The sequence below is a fragment of the Triturus cristatus genome, chromosome 2_2, assembly GCF_964204655.1.
Source record: "Triturus cristatus chromosome 2_2, aTriCri1.1, whole genome shotgun sequence".
NCBI classification, from domain to species: Eukaryota; Metazoa; Chordata; class Amphibia; order Caudata; family Salamandridae; genus Triturus; species Triturus cristatus.
In genome coordinates this window covers 859,074,759-859,093,022 of record NC_140582.1, presented here as the reverse complement: position 1 = coordinate 859,093,022, position 18,264 = coordinate 859,074,759, and the positions used below count along the sequence as shown (strand labels likewise).

At 46.6% G+C, this 18,264-nt stretch overlaps 1 protein-coding gene across 1 annotated transcript in view; it reads right to left on the bottom strand.

Moving 5' to 3' along the window:
• RFC1 (replication factor C subunit 1) overlaps positions 1–18,264 on the bottom strand; it is a 765,282-nt gene that overhangs the window by 122,049 nt on the left and 624,969 nt on the right. The window contains exons 17-19 of the mRNA XM_085642249.1: positions 15,447–15,584; positions 15,208–15,303; positions 15,024–15,122 (exon numbers count right to left, since the gene is read on the bottom strand). Of these exons, the coding sequence (XP_085498375.1) occupies positions 15,024–15,122; positions 15,208–15,303; positions 15,447–15,584 (333 nt within the window). The remainder of the gene's footprint in view (positions 1–15,023; positions 15,123–15,207; positions 15,304–15,446; positions 15,585–18,264) is intronic.

Sequence of the window (18,264 nt, the reverse complement as noted above, 5' to 3'; positions counted from 1 at the left end):
GCCTCTGTGATTGTTCCTCCAGTTTCGGAGTTGATTAATGCCTCACTGTCCCAAGGCTCCGTCCCTCCTAGTTGGAAGGGGGCGGTAGTTAAAGCCCTCCTCAAAAAACCACAATTGGATCCCGCTGATCTGGCCAACTACAGGCCGATCTCGCTCCTCTCGGGCATCAGCAAAATTGCTGAAAAACTGGTTAACGTCCAGCTGTACCAGTTTCTGGAATCTAACAGTCTGCTGCGACGCTCCCAAACGGGGTTTCGCCCTGGCCAAGGTATGGACACTGCCCTCCTCGCTGTCATCGAGGAGGCAAGGTGCATTTTGGATTCAGGGGTCAGTGGCAGTGATCCTCCTGGACCTTAGTGCAGCCTTTGACACGGTGAATCACCGTGTCTTGCTCCACTGGCTGGCCAGGGCGGGACTTGGGGGCACTGCGTTGGCCTGGATAGAGTCATTCCTGTCGGACCGTTCGTTCCAGGTCTGGGATGGCAACTCCCGTTCGGACTCTCTTCCTTTGACAAGTGGGGTTCCCCAGGGCTCCTCACTTAGTCCTACTCTTTTTAATGCATATATGGCCCTCTGGAGGATGTAGTCGCCCCCTTCGGCATCAAGATTGTGAGTTATGCGGACGACACGCAACTGGTCGTCTCTCTCTCACATCTTGATCAATGCCCAGATAATCTCCTGCATTGCCTCCAGAAAATCCATCTCTGGATGTGCGAGTCCTCACTCAAACTTAATGGGTCCAAAACAGAAGTCATGCTGATGGGCAAGAAGTGGTCAGCAATTCCATCATCTGTCTGGCCCGATATTATGGGTGAGGTTCCCGCCCCTAAGAAAGAAATTAAGAGTCTTGGGGTCTGGCTTGAACCAGACTTATCAATGAAAACCCAGGCAACTAAAACAGCTGGAACCTGCTTTGGACTTATGCGGTCAGTCCGCAAGATCCTTCCTCTGCTTCCCCTTCAATCCAGGAAACTCCTGGTTCAAGGACTGGTCCTTGCACGATTGGACTACAGCAACGCTGTCTATTTAGGAGCCCCTGAAGCTACTCTGGGCAAGCTACAACGAACCCAAAATGCGGCTGCCCGGATGCTGATGGGTCTTCCTTCCAGAACCTCTGCCAGACCTGCGCTTAAGGCTCTGCACTGGTTACCAGTGCAAGAGAGGATCGAGTTCAAGGCAATGTGCATCGCTCACAAGCTCCTCAATGGACAAGTTCCTTCGATCCTAGGAGATATGGTTACCCCGTACAAAGCTCCAAGATCTCTGCGCTCGGACAATGAGCGACTGGCAATTGTTCCCAAGTTTAGGAGGGTGCGTGCTGGAGGCCGTCGCTTTTCTGTAAAGGCAGCCACTCGCTGGAATTCGTTTCCCCGCAGTTTGCGGTTGGAACCCTGCTACCTGCGTTTTCGCAAGCAGCTTAAAACTCTGCTTTTTCCTAAATAAGTTTTTCCCTCCCTTCCTGGCCTACTTCAAGCTCTCACAGCACGGGAATGCCTCCGGGTCACCAGGCGCTTTAAAAATCTCTAAATAAATAAATAAATAAAATATAGGGGAGCACCCGCTAGTGTGCAAACTATTGAGAGGAATCAGGCTATCCAGGCCACCAGAACCTCGGGATTCTACCCTTTGGGATGTCAACAAAGTCTTAAACCTGTTCCGATCGTGGTGATCAAATAAATATCTTTCTAGAAAACAGATGTCAGTGAAATTGGTGACCATTTGATGTCTAATATCCTGCTGTAGAGTTTCTGATGTACGAGCCTTAGACCTTACGGGTCGAGTATTCACTCCAGAGGGAGTTACTTTTCATATATCCAGAAGGACAAACTGTCATTCAAAGTCAGTGTCTTATTTCGCTTTCCCCGGATGTCCCAAAATTATGTGTGGTCAGAGCATTGAAAGTCTACGAAGTGGCGACAATAGAGATAAGTCCTCAGGGCGTCAAACAATTGTTTATAGCTCTTACTAAGCCACACGGGTCGGTCTCCTCCCCTAAGATTGCGAGATGGGTTCGCTGGATTATGCAGGGATAGACACTTATTTCAGGGCTCATTCGGTCTGGGGTGCAATGGCATCGAAAGCTTTTATTGGGGGGGGCGCGGTTGGAAGATATCCTTAATGCCGCAGACTGGTCCTTAGACTCTACCTTCAAGAGGTTTTACTTCAAACCAGTGTCATCACTGGTGTCTCTGATGGTAGATAAACTAGCCTACTCCGAAGCTTCTGGGCCTGACCTAGAATGAAACATTTTCTAGCTATTGTAAAGGGAAGTTTCAATTCTATGAGGACATCAAGGTGAGGATTAGCCCACCCAATTGAGAATCCCTTGCAGAACATCCTCATACATGTGAATAACTAGTTTTTCGATTCTTTCTGTTGATTGCTAGAGCATTAGCGTTCTCTTATTCTATGCTTGCTGTGGAATCATTGTTACTGAAAAACGTTCAAGTTGCTCCATATTGCAGAATCTCAATCCCATTTCCTTATTTGACCTTGGTTCGGACACGAATAAACAGGAATAATTCGAAAACTTGGAGGCTGCGGTCACATGAAGAAAGAGGAGGGTAGAGTGTCCTCAGTGGAAGGTCACCAGCCATCCTGGCTCAGGATTGGACAATGTGTTGGACTTTTTTTAATCTCCTTTTTAGGTCTCGCTGGCGTTGCAGCGCTTCGCGCTGCCGCCAACGAGACTATTGTCGCCGTGATGCCTCTCAAGGGAGACAGACCGGGGCACGCGCAGCTATCAGGGTCTCTGGACGCGCTTCTGAGACGCGCTTGCGCAGACGCACACGCCCCCAAGCGCGCGCGCGCCATGCTCCGCCGGGCTTGTTGCCTTCCCCGTGATGGGCCTACGCTGCACTGGACCCGCAGCTCCGCCTGGGCTCTGACCCCAGAACTCAGGATGAGTTGGAGCGGAGCTCAGCCATGGCACAGCCGGTACCTGTGGCTGCAGCTTCAAGCTCTGGGCTTTCAAGATACGCTTCCGCCCGCCGGCAAGACGCTGAACCCCGCGACCCTGGGAGTATAAGTGCGAAATACAGGTTGGCATGGTCTTAGGGTAATGTATGGTAAAGAGTTTGAAGCAGTTTAAGAAGTAGGGGTATCGAGGGTGTAGAGAGGGGCACTGCGTCACTGATTTTCCGCCGCACTTGCCTTTTGCTTGCATCTGTTTTTCCTCTAGATGGTCTCTCCCATGCTTAAACTCCTGCTTTTATTGCGAATCCATCTCTCCTTAGTATACTTATTTTCGTATTCTGTATACGAGAGTCTCGTGTATTCTTCATTCACATGTTGTGAATCCCACCACCCTACAGTCCGGTTTTGGAAGCTCCTATGAAATAATAATCCCACACTACTAGGGTGACCAGACGTTCCGGATTTGGCCTGACAGTCCCGGTTTTCCACCAGCAGCCCCTACAGATTTCGGCAATTTTGGCTCATGTCCCGGTTTTTAAAATGGATCGACTGAAAACAGCGAGAGGCCCTTTTTTGGGTGTTCCGAACCTGTGCTAGTTAGCAGCTGTTCTAAGTAAGCAGTTTAATTAATAGGTATGATGTTGTTTGTAGAAATTACATTTTATGTATTTTCTTAATGCATCTTCTGTGATCTTATGTTGACGAGAGCTGCCATTTTGCGCCATTCCGTGGATTAAAAACTGTAGTCCTTCTATTTTTCCAAAATGTCCCGGTTTTTGGTTCTCACGATCTGGTCACCCTACACACCTTTGTCATGGCCACCTCGCTAACTCTACTGCTTTTTCACCCGCCTTGACTAAAACCTGCCCAAAATCCTTACACACCAACCGATTACTACGCCGCCCTTTTGTGAAAGCGCATACATCAACTCACACCAATGCTGGTAAAGAAAGTTATTGGACAGTTGAGCCCCACGGGTCCGGCTCCTGGCACTACACTCGTCACTCCAGACTACTCTTGAATTCTCCGGCTCCGCTGCGTGTCAGTGTGTTGTGGGATTATCTAGACATGCACAGTGGAACCTGTGATTTAATCTTGTTCAGTCGAAACTTGCGGATGTGGTAAACGAATATGATTGCCAAACCCCACGTCTGGTTCGCTCCTAGATATAGTTTTTTTTTAGGACCCCGTGCACGGGCCTAAAGTTTTACTTTTATTACGCATTTATGTTGCTTTAACTGGAAGTTTTGCTGAGAACTTGGCTACCCAGTAAAGTTTTCACTGTGTCCGACTTCAAAAGGGGAGTAGGATTGAATAGAAGAAAATTGCACATCCTTGAGCGGTTTTACAGTAAAATATAGCACGACATGAGGAAACAAGCATTTGCAATGCACTAGGTCTCGCATTTAAGCGAATTTGAGCTATTGGCATTGTAAATGACGGTGCCTTTTTATTTAGGTTTTGGTTTTTAAAACATAAATAAAAGGCATTGTCATTTACAATGCCAATAGCTTAAACTCACGTAAATGCGAGACCTATTGCATTGCAAATGCTTGTTTCTCATGGGAAATGTAGTTTGTTGTGTTCTTTGTTAATGGCTGCTGGAGTAATAAAGTAAAGAAAGAACAGCCTAATCCTCGCCTCCACATCCTTAATAGAATTCAAACTTTCCTTTACTATAGCAAGGACATTTTTCATTCTCAGCCATGCATGTCTCCTAAGAAGAATGCTGGTGTTACTTCCCCTTGCTGCGGTATCAGCAGCGTCTAGTGCACATCTAATAGATGAATTAGAGATACATTTTCCCTCCTGCACTAATTCTAGTCCTTTTTTCTTTTGTTCTTCTGGGAGGTATTGGAGTAATTCCTCCATGTTGTCCCATTGGGCCCTGTCATACCTAGCTAATAGGCCATGTGTGTTGGCTACATACCAATGGTTGGCGGATTGTGCAGCCACTTTTTTCCCTGATGCATCTATTAATTTAGACTCCTTGTCTGGAGGTGGTGCATCTGCTTAAGTCTGTGAGTTTGCTCTTTTCCGAGCAGTAGATACAAGGAGTAGTTTCTTACCTGTAACTCCAGTTCTGTAGTAGGGGTATCTCTGTTATAGTCATAATCTATGAATAGTCCCGCCCATGTGCGGGGACCCCGGAGCAATCAAAATATCTCTTAAGGTGTCCTGCATTTGCAAACCTGCAAAGACACTTAAGAGACAGACAAAATAATACAGCCTAATACAACAAGGCTGCACTGGCCAGCACTTCATCTGAAGTGAACACAAAAGCCAAAATAAAGTTTAAATGTCATTTTTATTCACATCTGACATGGTCCTTTAGTGTATCACACTCCCTTCACCAAAATCCCTTTAAACAATAGAGAGGAAGGGGTGGACAGACAAGCCCTATAGGCTGTCATTATGTGTCTCCTAAAGGGATACCGTGCCTTTAAGGAACTCTCCAGAGACCCCCGGTATCCCAGGATGCACAGCCAAAGCAAGTTACTTTCAGTTCTTTTTGAAGGTGTATAACAACAGGCCTGATACTGTCAGGGTACTCCACCGGGGAGGAGGGAGGGTCGCTTATGACTATAACAGAGATACCCCTACTACAGAACTGGAGTTACAGGTAAGAAACTGCTCCTTCTGTAGTAGGGGATCTCGGTGTATAGTCATAATCTATGAATAGAATGGCAAGCCCATCCCAACCAACAAACAGCGGTGGAGTAAAACCAAACACCAACAAATCACTGTGCAAACAAATTCCTCAGCGAAGCCTGTCCAACCTGCGCATCTGCCCTAGCATCAGAGTCCAGGCAGTAATGCTTTGTAAACGTATGGACCGACTTCCAGGTGGCAGCCTTACAAATGTCAGCGATTGGAACATTCCTAAGCAAAGCTGTAGTCGCTGCTTTGCCCCTAGTCGAATGCGCTGTAGGCTTACCCCCTAACGTCTTATTAGCTTTCTGATAACAGAGCTGAATACAGGACACAATCCATCTGGAGATGGACTGTTTCGAGGTAGCGAGACCAGTTCTTACGGAACCGTAATTTACAAACAGTTGATCTGACCTGCGGATGTCTTTCGTCTTATCGAGATAGAATTTCAACACCCTACGCACATCTAGTGAATGCAGAGACCTCTCCGCCGGAGAGGAGGGATGCTGAAAAAATGTAGGCAAAGTTATCATTTGATTTACGTGGAAATCAGATATCACTTTAGGTAAAAACTTAGGATGAGTACGCATTACCACTTTAGAAGCATGGAACACAGTATACGGCTCTTGACAACACAGAGCCTGAATCTCACTTACTCTCCTGGCCGATGTAATGGCCACAAGGAAGGCGGCCTTCCAGGACAAATGCTGCAGAGAAGCCTTATGAATAGGCTCAAAAGGCTCCCTCATTAATCTGGATAACACCACGTTCAATTCCCATGGCGGAGAAGGCCGTCTAACAGGAGAAAACACCTTACGCAAACCCTCCAAAAAATCTTTAATCACAGGGATTTGAAAAACTTAGGTTTGGGAAGTGCCCTTTCTATACGCAGTCAAAGCTGCGAGATGAACTTTAATAGACTGAAAATTAAGCCCAGATTGAGCTATCTGCAGCAGATAAGGCAAAATAACATCTTCTTTACAGGATGTAGGGTCAATGTCCTTTGCCGTGCACCATAAGCAGAATCTCTTCCACTTATAGGCGTAAGAAGTCCTCGTAGACGGTCTCTTCGCCTCTTTCAAGATCTCCATACAGTCCTGAGGTAGGTTCAAGTGTCCATACTGTACTAGCTCAGGAGCCATGCTGCCAAACTCAAGGACGAGAGATTGGGGTGAACCATCTGTCCTCCGAACTTCGTGAGAGGGTCCGGCCGACACGGCAGGCGGCGGTGCGGCAGAACAGACCGGTGAAGAAGGTCGGTGAACCACCATTGCCTCGGCCACTCCGGAGCAATCAGGATCATCCTGGCTCTGGATTGCGACAGCTTGATCAGCACCGCCGGAATCAGGGGAATGGGTGGAAAGGCGTAGAGAAAGCTGTTCGACCAGCTGATCCATAGGGCATTCCCCAGTGTCCCTGGTTGGTAGTACCTGGACGCGAAGTCGCGGCATTTGCTGTTTCCTGCCGTAGCGAACAGATCGATATCCGGAGTGCCCCACTCTGCGAAGACGCCTCTTAGCACCCACTCGTGATTTTCTTGAACGAGCCTTCTGAGCGCATCGGCTTGGGCATTCTGCACTCCCGGCAGATGGGTCGCCGTGATCGTTAGGTTCCTGGCCACCAGCCAATTCCAGATCGTCTGCGCCTCCCGAGACAGCGTGCGTGAACGGGAGCCCCCCTGCTTGTTGAGGTAATACATGGTAGTAGTATTGTCCGTCTGAACTAGCAGGGAGTTCGTCTTGAAGGAGGGATGGAACGCCTTCAGGGCCAAGTGTACTGCTCTGAGTTCCAAAAAGTAGATGTGGTAAGTCATCTCCGTCTGTGACCATACCCCCTGAATCTGAAGAGGGCCCGAATGCGCTCCCCAGCCCTGGAGAGACGCATCGGTCACTATGGTCTGGACCGGAATATCCTTGTGAAAGGGAGTCCCCTTGCAAACATTCTCTGAGGAGCACCACCATTTCAGAGATTGGAGAGCGTGTTGGGACAGATGAATCGTGTCCTCCCGACGCCCCCGCCTCTGGTCCCATTGATCCTCCAGACATTCCTGCAGGGGCCTCATATGCAGACGTGCATTGGGGGTGAGAAAGATGCAGGAAGCCATCGACCCCAGTAAAGAGGACACCGTCCTCACTGTAGGAGAGTGGGCTGAGAGGAGGTGCAGGGCCTTCCCACGGATCGATAAGCGTCCCTCCTCCGAAGGACACATGCTTGCGGTCAAGGTATTGACTGAGGCCCCCAAGTACTGGAGACACTGCACAGGGATCGCCACTGACTTCGACATGTTGATGTGCAGTCCCAGGCGATGATGCAAGGCAGCTGTCCTGTTGAAGTGACACTGGGCTTCCCGGTACGTGGAAGCTTTGATCAGCCAATCGTCCAGGTATGGGTACACAAACACTTTGTTCTTCCGCAAGTGTGCTGCCACCACTGCCATGCACTTGGAGAACGTCCGTGGTGCAGACTTCAGACCAAACGGGAGTACTGTATACTGGTAATGGTTGTAGCCTACCAGAAACCTCAGGAACTTGCGATGCTTTGGTGCGATCGGCACATGAAAGTAAGCGTCCTGCAGATCTATGGCGCACAGCCAGTCCCCTCGATGCAACTGAGGGTAAATCTGATGCAGGGACAACATACGGAACTTTTCTCTGCGGATCCACTTGTTTGCTTGACGCAGATCTAGAATAGGCCTGAACTTGTTCTTGTCCTTTTTTCTGACGAGAAAGAACCTGGAGTAAAGACCTTTTCCTTTTTGCCTCAAAGGAACAGTTTCTATCGCCTTCTTCTTTAACAGAACGTCCGCCTCCCACTGGAGCTCCCGCACCATGTAGGGAAAGCGCACTGGTGGAATCTGTGGAGGCGGGCTGGTGAAACGAAGACTGTATCCATTGCAAACAATATTCAGCACCCACTTGTCCTGAGTTATTGTCCTCCACTCTGCCAGGTAGTATTGAATACTTCCCCCCCACCGGAGCGGGTAACGGATGAGGGGGAAGTGACCTTTCAGGGCTTCGACCCGGCTGGGCCTTTGTTCCCCGACGAGGATTGATGCTGTCCTCTGCCCCTCTGGCGCTTTTGAAAGGACTGCCTTGGGAACTGTTGTTGTTGTTGCTGGTGCTGTTGTTGGTGTTGGTGACCAGACTGACGCCCTTGACCGCGTTGCTTAGAATAACACCTGCCATAGGACCGGAATGACCTCTTCTGCTCCTTGGGTTTTTCCAATCCCACGGCCTTCAGGGTTTCCGCTTCGGCCTTCATTCGGGCCATCTCGTCATCCGCATGAGACCCGAACAACGTCGTGCCAGAGAAAGGCAAGTTAGCAATCTTTTGCTGCGCTTCAGGTTTCAGAGAGGTAAACCTCATGTGTACTCCATGACAGTACCCATGGGCCGCCAGCAACGATACATCCCCCGCCGCACTGATGATCTGGTTGGAGACCATCATGCCCTCGTTCAGCACCTCCTGGAAGTCCTTTTATCCCTAGGCAGGGAGGCAGCAAACTGTTGCAGAGAGTCCCAAAGCGATCGGTCATAGCGACCCAGCAGAGCGGAGGCGCTAGCAGCCTTCATAGTCGTGGCCGACGTAGAGCACATTCTCCTCCCCAAGGAGTCCATCTTGCGACTCTCCTTAGCCGGAGGCGCCGTGGAAGAGGGCGTCGTGGAGTGTTGTTTACGAGCCGCAACCACAATGACAGAGTCCGGGGGAGGGTCCACCCTGAGGAACGCCGGGTCCGAATCAGGGGCCCTGTACTTTTTCTGCAACCGTGAGGGAGCAGACTTCACCACGGCTGGTGTCAAGAAGACCTCCATGGCTGGTTCCTCCAAACCCGGAACCAAAGGGAGGAGGGGGCGTGACAGGTGAGCCTTGTGCAATGTCTCAAATATCACAGGGGTAGTGGGAACCGGGACTGCTACTGAGATTCCCAATTTCGCCGCCCCCCTCATCAGCACATCCTGGAAAGTGGCAATATCATCCACCGGCGAGATTCGAGTAGGCGGTGTTTCCGACAGCGAGGGAGAGAGCCGTCCATGGCCAGAAGAGTCCGTATACCTTGTGCCTCTGGAACGAGATCTATATCTCCGTCGTCCATGTGAGTGGACGATCTGTGTCTACTCCGTGACCTCCTGCGAGATCGAGAGCGTGATCTCGGTCTGCGTGGAGCGTTAGGAATCGCCGGTAGCCGAGGAGACGCGGGAGCTGTGGCACCGGCGGAGGTGGCGTAGGTCGCTTAGGAGGAGGAGGAGGAGGAGGAGGAGGACTAGGAGGAGGCGGAGGAGGCGTAGGAGGCTTCTGAGGCAGCGGCTGAGGGAGAGGCTGCAGAGCTCCATCACTACGTGCAGGAGAACCCGGACCAGCACTGTCCGGACTCTCGTCCACCCTTCTCTTCTTAGCGGGCCTGTCCCGTGCTGACGTGAACGAGGGGCAGCGCCTTCTCCTCCTAGATCCACGACTGGAGATTGTAATCACCGAAGACGTGTTACTAGATGTCCTCGACGTCGAACTGAGCGTCGACCTCGTACGGCGTCTCTTCGCCGTTCGGCGGCCCCCCGACATCGAACGGTGGCCCCTCGACGTCGAACGGCGGGTCGACGGAGAGCCTCTCGACGTCGACGGTGAGCGATGCCTCCTCGACGTCGATCTCCTTCGCCTCGACGGCGATCTGTGCTTCAACGTCGATCTCCTTCGCCTCGACGGCGATCTGTGCCTCGACGGCGATCCGTGCCTCGACGGCGATCCGTGCCTCGACGGCGACTCGACGGCGATCCGTGCCTCAACGGCGATCCGTGCCTCAACGGCGATCCGTGCCTCGACGGCGATCCGTGCCTCGACGGCGATCTGTGCCTCTACAGCGATCTTCTTCGTCTCGACGGCAGTCGCCGGTGTCCCGGCGTCGATGTCGTCTGCGTCGATCCATGAGTCGACGGCGAAGGAGACGAGCGGGGTCGCCTCGACGGCGAGCTGCGCTGTCCGTGGGGCTCGGTACGACATCGATGGTGTGTCGACGTCGACTGTGGAATCCTCGACGGCGACCTAGTCCTAGGTCTCGCCGGCCCCTCTCTCGACGTCGAACGTCGACGTCCAGTCACCTTACCTTGTGACTGGAAAATACTTCTTTGAAGAAATACAACTTGCAAACATCCAGACCCAACACTAGATGGCAGGAGTATGTAAAGCATGTGTATCTAAACCTCGAACATACAGTTATGCTGTTATATAGGAAGATTGAATCTCTCATGTTCATCCTATTCTTCTAAAAACTGGACAGTGAAGTCCAGTGGCACATTCATAGAAAAATCGAGGTGGGCAGGATGACAATTATCAAGGGGAGCATGGTTAAAGCAGAGGACACTATAGTGGCAATGCAATGATAAAAGCAAAATATGCTGAAGGAAAATGCATTATTATTTGGGGTGGATGTAAAGGATACGGGCCCACCTGCTGGATGTCACACAAATTAAATAAAAATCCTTGGCTTAATCCCTGGTAACTAAGCCGGGGGGATATTTTAAATATGACAGAGTAATTTTGGCAATTTTGTGCTACTCTTTTGACGCAAAATCACCAAAAACTGCATAGTAACACCCATTCAGTCAATTTTGAGTAAGTAGGCACAACAACTTTACAGGAGAAGCACAGGATTAACAAGCTTTTAGAACTATTTTCTTGTCTCGAAATGCATCCCCTGGTCCATTTTTAGAAGCGAGTGCATTTTGCTCTAAAAATAGTGCTGAATACTGGGTTATCCTCCTCATGTAGTTCCAGATAATCGTGCCTAATTTTGATAGAATTTCAAGTAATAATGCGACAGCTAATTACAAGAGTTATTCCCACCCCTAGTGGTAACACGACATGAAGCAGTCAGGCTTAAATAAAAGGTCATGAGTAAAGAATTTAAGCAGTGCATACACAGTAAAAAAAAAAAAAAAGACGCAATACACAAGAAAACTAGATAAAAATGAAAAGAAAACCAATTCTGAATAAAATAAACACAAAACAACAAAAATCCAAGAGGAACTGGAGATATTAGTTTTTAAAGTTTAAGGTGAAGTAGCGCCAAAAAGTGCAAAGCGCTAATGATAGTCAATGGTCACTGTAGACCAGGACCCTAGGGGTGATTTGAGTCCAACCGAGATGGAGACCTGGTTGCATACACCAAGAGTATTGGACCTGGCACAAAAGTCCGGAAGTTAAAAAGATGAGAAACTTTTTTTTAAGGCTCAATTCAGAAAGGAACGTTTGTCACTTTTTGAATAGAAATATCCTCCCTGAGCAGGCCGCCACAGTGGAAACAAAGGCCAGATACTTGAAGTAGGTTGGTCCTGCTGGAGCTCTGGAGATGTCTTGCTGGAAATGTTTTAAATCCCACGCAGGATAAAACAGACATTTTTGTTGTGCTGGGAGTCTTGAGTGGGATGAAGCTGAAATTCATTCAGATGCTGTGAGACTGCCAGTCGGATACTTTTTCCCCACAGGTTCTCCTGAAGCAAACGTTATCAAAACTTGTTTTTGCTGCCCAAAAAAACCCAGGAGTGCACTTTTGATGCCCCAAGGACCTCAGAGCAGGCCATTTGAGAGACTATCCAGGTGTCAGGCAGAGGCCACCAGCAAAGTCCAGCCCAGGCTTAGCTCCTATTGGTCAGCTGGGTAATTCAGGGAAAAGTCCACTTGCACCTCATTGTGACCCTGAGCCAAACAGGAGGTCAGTTAACTGACACTTAGAGTCCACTTCTTTGTTCTGGTTACAAGACTGAGCAGATCCTGTATTTCAGGACTCTTCCGGTCACAGACAGACTGTCCAGTCCTCACCTTATCTTCTGCAGGTTCATTAAGTGTTCTAATGTTTTTGCCGTGAGGTGTCACATTTATTCCTGGCAACAGCTAGTGGGTGGGGTTGAGTCTTAGGTACTCCCTTACCAATGGGGTAAAAGTTCCCAGGAGCAACACTACCCACTTTTTCGGCGATTCCTCTCTGCATTACTGAAAAAAATCCCACAGTACCTGTCACAGTTTAAAATTCAAGAAGCAGAAACTTTTCTCTTGTGCAGAGCCTTTTTACCCACCCAGAGGTGTGGACGGGGTAATGAACAGTCCACTCTTCTGTGGTCACTCAAAACCGGTTCTCTGGATTTGGTGCCAGGCTGACTACGGGAACAAAGGCTGGGGTCTTACGAGGTTCTAACTGACATTTACTTGTGACATGGGCAGGTATCATTGAAGTTGATTAAGATCCTGGGCCAGCAACCACTGGCTTTCCTGCCAGGAGAAGGAAACACCACCTCCCTCCAGGCCATTGTCTCCAATTTGGGAGCAGTTTTCAAACCTAATTCAGGCCAAGTACAGGCTGGGCATTTGCTGATGAGCTAATGTAAATTGGCCTCCAACAGCTTCAGACAGTGTAAAGGTAACTTTATAAAATATACTTAATAAAAGTCTAACTTTGCCAATAGATTGGTTTAAAAAAAATTAAATATAACAAATATGTCTTTGAATGGAGTCTGTAACTGGTACAAGTCACAAGTTACAGACTTCAGTATATTGACTTTTTCAATGCACAAGTTACATCCTGACCAGTGATAATACCTTATTGGGCCTAGTCACTAGGGAGCCATGCCGTTTCTAATGTCACACGTTCGGGAAAGCTTGTTTAATATTAAAATCAGGTTTTGCTATCTGCTATGAGGGTGCTTCGGACAGGTTTGGGCAGCACGGTTCAAGCTGCTGCTGTCAGGCTAGATAGGATAAGCCTGAAGCCATGTTTTCACCACCACTGTAGTGGATGGCACAAATAGGTGGAGCAGCCCACAGGTGGCATTTAACTTCCCGGCCCTGGGTGTATTTTTGCACAACATACATGGCCTTATAGGAAAGTTGAAAGGACCAATTAGGTTTTAAGGCAGTTTTAACATGTTTTTTGTGGGGGGAGGGGTGGGGGGGGGGCAGAGAACACACATCGGGCACTGGATGAGTGTCCCAGTGTAAAGAGTTCATGACTATCAGCAGGGGAACCCCCCCAAAAAACGAAAGACTGGGAGTGACCACTCAAAATGGGTGTCGCTTTGCAAAATATGCGGTTATGAGCTTTCTTTAAATAGAAATCAGCAAGGGGATTGACTGTACTTCTGCCATAAGTCCCTTGAAAAGGACGCATCCTTCAGTACAAACACCTGTCCCATCTCTGAGAGTCTTAGCTAAGGCACAGTGCTGACACAAAGTTGTTAGGACAGATGGGAGGGGGCAACATGAGCTGTCGATAGAAGGATCTTCGGTGCAATTATTTTCTAAGCCGTATGAAGCAAAGTCTGAAATGTTTTCTGTCCTTGTCAGATATGAGAGCCAGAATTATCAAGAGGAATAACAGTGTTTTCTCCCAAATGGCAAAACTGCAAACACTGGTATATACCCCACTGGTTCAGAGGGAGAGGGGAGATTCTCATAATTAACTCGCATTGGGAAGGTACCCATTGCTCCTCCTGTTGCCTTAAGACCTGGAAAGTGGATCTTGAAGAGAAACACTGTCTAAAGAAAGCAAAGTTATGAATTGGGAATGGCGCAGCTCCAATTTGTGATAGCTTCTTGCTCATGTTTAACGTCAATGTTTTTTGTGATATATTTTTTTTTGGCAACTGGTGTTCATTTCGGTCATAGTACATATGTTAATTTAGGCCATAGCACATACATTTCTAAGTCGCATAGATTATAGGTTCTCATCCACATGTATATGCTGTAGTACAGCATTGATATATTGTTGCATATGTATCATTCAGCCATTTTACAGATGTTCAACTTTAATGTTCCTTTGAGTAGTTTGTAAATATTTTCTTAAGCCTGGCAGGAGCACTTATAAGTGTGCGTTATTACACATTCTTTGTGACTTTAACCAGGTATAACTGTATAATTGGTGTAAGGTTATAACTAGATTCATAATGTAATAATTCAGAAGTCTGACTTTGCTGTTTAATACTGAATATCTAAACATTATACCTCCCTAATTAATAGACCACAAACAGCATATGGCACTATAGTATAATACAAATAAGAATGTTGACGGTCTCCTTGCATGTGAGCAGGTTTTGTTCCTAAACAGCTCCTAACACATTATGCTATGGACTACAGCCTCTTTGAACTGTTTACTACTGTAAATAAGACATTTTGCAATGGTGAACCAAAGCGTTTAAGTCACGACCACTACTTCAAAAAATATTAAACTGCTGACAGTAATTATGATGTCAACAATTACACATGTATTGAAACTAGCTCAGAAGCTCCATTTACCAGGGGCCCACCATCGTACTCCAAAACAGACTCCTCAAATTCATTAATTAGTATAAAAGAACAATAAATTATCAAACACTTAAAACATAGTGTGTGGCACCAATTCAAACAAGTAAGAATTTATTACTTTATGTACATATTATTGCCATGCTACATTTGCTAAGTGGGAACCCTCTTACCATTTTTATATCCTTTCTAGCACTGTTGGCATTGCCTTTGGCCTCATCGTACGTCATCGCTTTATTTCTTGCACACCACATACTAAGGTTATGTAACACCTAGAAAACAATCACAAAAATACTTCAGTGTTATATTAGTACTCATAAAGGGGAACCTAAATTAACAGTTTTCTGAGTCACTGACCTGACGAACATCCTGATTCGCTCCTAAAATTATTTCATTCATAGCAGGTGGTGGGATCTTTAATCCTTCCTTAAAAGCAATTGTCATCATTGCACCCTGTGGAAAACAAATAACCATTAAACAAATTATCAAAGCAAGCGTCAGATGCTGCAAGAAAACAATGTGCCACCATTTCAAAACTGTTAGAAAACTTGCAAAATAGAGTTTAGCAAGAAAGCATACAGTGGCATAACTCCTACCTTAATCTGTTCCACTCGAGGCCTTTGAAAACGAAGATCAAAGCAGTAGTTTGCAAGGGAGCGGATTTTTTGATGGTTTCGATCATTACACATGCATATTATGGGGATCTTGGAATGCTTGATGAGACCAATTAATTCCTAAAAATTGAAAAATAAAAAAATAAAACTTGTGTGCAGTTCTCTTCAACAGTATAAATGAAATCTCCCATGCATGTTTTTTTATGGTATGACTTAGTTGGGTAACAATCATTTGTTATATCAGTGCCAAGATACTTTTTTTGGGTGAACACACACTTTGCAAATACACGTTATGTTATGCTGATGGTACATTCTATAAGTTCATTGCAGTACACCTTTGATCAATAAGCACATAAGAGTAATCATTTCAAACTTCTGTGTTTAAAAGTTAACAGGAGGGAACAGTTTCTATGTTTGCTTGGATACTAAGATAAAATATAGATACAATGTAAAAAAAATAAATAAAAAAAAGTTACTGGACCGTTTCCACAGTCCTCCAGTAATGGCATCTTTCATAGATTCATGTGCTTGAATCAAGCTGGGACCCATCAGCAGTCTATGCTAAAATTGCAGTATTTCAATACAGCAATTCACACTGAAAACAAATGGAAAGACATTCATAGACCACATATAGCACATCCATATAATTGTGTGACCTAAAATATAGCCAATCATGTGGAAGGTTCCAGTTCTCCCCCAACTGTCAGATTGTCGTAGCTCACATCATATTGTTGATGGAAAGGGTTGCACTGCGCTGCCACCCTCAATGCTGAATCAATTCAACTGAACATCCAGACAGTAATGTCTGCCAAAGGTGTGGTTGGATACCATGTCAGCGTCTTGTGTATGTACAGAAAGGGTTCTCCAGTGTAGACTGCAGTCGTTGAAGTGACTCCTCTTGGCGAATGAGACCCTAATTCCATGACTCAGAGGACGTCCAGCTTTGGCATGGAGATACAAGCTTTGCCCCTCCTTGTTATACCAAGTTTTGACAAAAGGCACCTTTGGTAAAGCTTCCGTAAAAAACAAATAATTAATCTCTGCTTTGCACAATTCTTGTTCAATCCATTAAAACATTTATGAGTTCCAAAGAATGGAGGGAGCATTCTGTTACCATTGTGGAGAAAACACGTTGGTAAGTGAAATTTCTCATTCAAATGAACAAAGTTAGTAGCTTGGGTATACATTTGGGGTCTGGAGATAACGCGATTATGTTACCATCAAGTTTAAGGTACAAACCCTTAATAGAAAATAACTATTTTGCTGATGTCTCTAGCCAATTGTATCACTAATACGAATGCACTCATTCAACTGAGTGTCTGAAAATATGCCTTATGAATAGGCTCAAAAGTGATTTTGATTAGCGCTACTAGAAACGTATGGAGTTGTCGGATTGGTGGATTCTTTGATAGAAGAGGAAATTCCGTAATCGACCTCTCATAAATTCCTTAATCACCCTAGCAGAGAATAAGGATGGTGTGGCGGGAGTTCTGCAATATCTGGACACTGGCACCATTTGAACCCTATTCGAAGATTATCTCATGATGGACTCAGCTTGATGCAGGAGTTAAGGTAGTATCTGACGTGAATACAGGGTCAAATTATTAGCCCACACAGGCAAAATAGTTTTTATGCCAAGGTTTTTTCCATGGAATCTGCTCTACCTGCTTGTAGAATCTTTGTACGGTTTAGTGGAATGCTTAGAAAGGAATATACTACTTACCAGTATGCATCTGTTCTTGGCATGTAGAGCTGCAGATCTACACACTTGTGCATAGATCGCCATCTGGTGTTGGGCCCGGATGTTTGCAGTTTTGTTTTTCCTCTTGGAAAGTCTTTGGAACTCACGAGGTAGGTGACTCCTCCATTGGATCGTATTGCGCATGGGCTTCGGCTCCATCCTCAGATTGTTTTTCGCCAGTAGGGAAAGATGGAGCGTAGTAATAACAGTGAAGAGGCCCATGTGTGTGGTATCTAAATAAGATAAACTGGAACAGATACAGGTACCCGGGGAGGCGGGTGTAGATCTGCAGCTCTACATGCCAAGAACAGATGCATACTGGTAAGTAGCATATTCCGTTCGAGGCATATGAGCTGCAGATTACACACTTGTGCATAGATTACATAGCAGTGCCCATCCTTAGCGGCGACCACCGGTATCTGTTGCAGTGGTTTGAAATAATGTTTTGAGTACAGCCTGGCCCACACTAGCTTGTTGCTTAGTTTGCACATCTACACAATAGTGTTTAGTGAAAGTGTGCGGTGTTGACCATGTAGCTGCTTTGCAGATATCATCTAATGGGATGTTTCCTAAAAAAGCCATTGAAGCCCCAATGTTACGTGTAGAATGGGCTTTAGGGGGAACGGATAGCGTTCGTTTTGCTTTGTGGTAGCAAATTTGAATGCATTTGACAATCCACCTAGCTATCCCTGATTTGGAGATGGGGTTGCCTTTGTGTGGTGGAGAGAAAGAGACAAACAATTGTTTGGTCTTACGGAAAGGTTGTGTTCTCTCGATGTAGTAGAGTAAGGCTCGTTTGACATCTAGTGTGTGAAGAGCTCTTTCTGCAACGGTCTGTGGTTGCGAGAAAAATACTGGTAGTTCTACAGATTGGTTTAGGTGAAATGGAGAAATGACTTTGGGGAGGAATTTTGGGTTGGTACGGAGAACCACCTTATTATGGTGCATTTGTAGAAAAGGTTCTTGAATAGTAAGTGCTTGTATTTCACTGACCCTTCTGAGGGAAGTGATGGCTACAAGAAAAGCGGTTTTCCATGTTAAGAATTGAAGTTCACATTT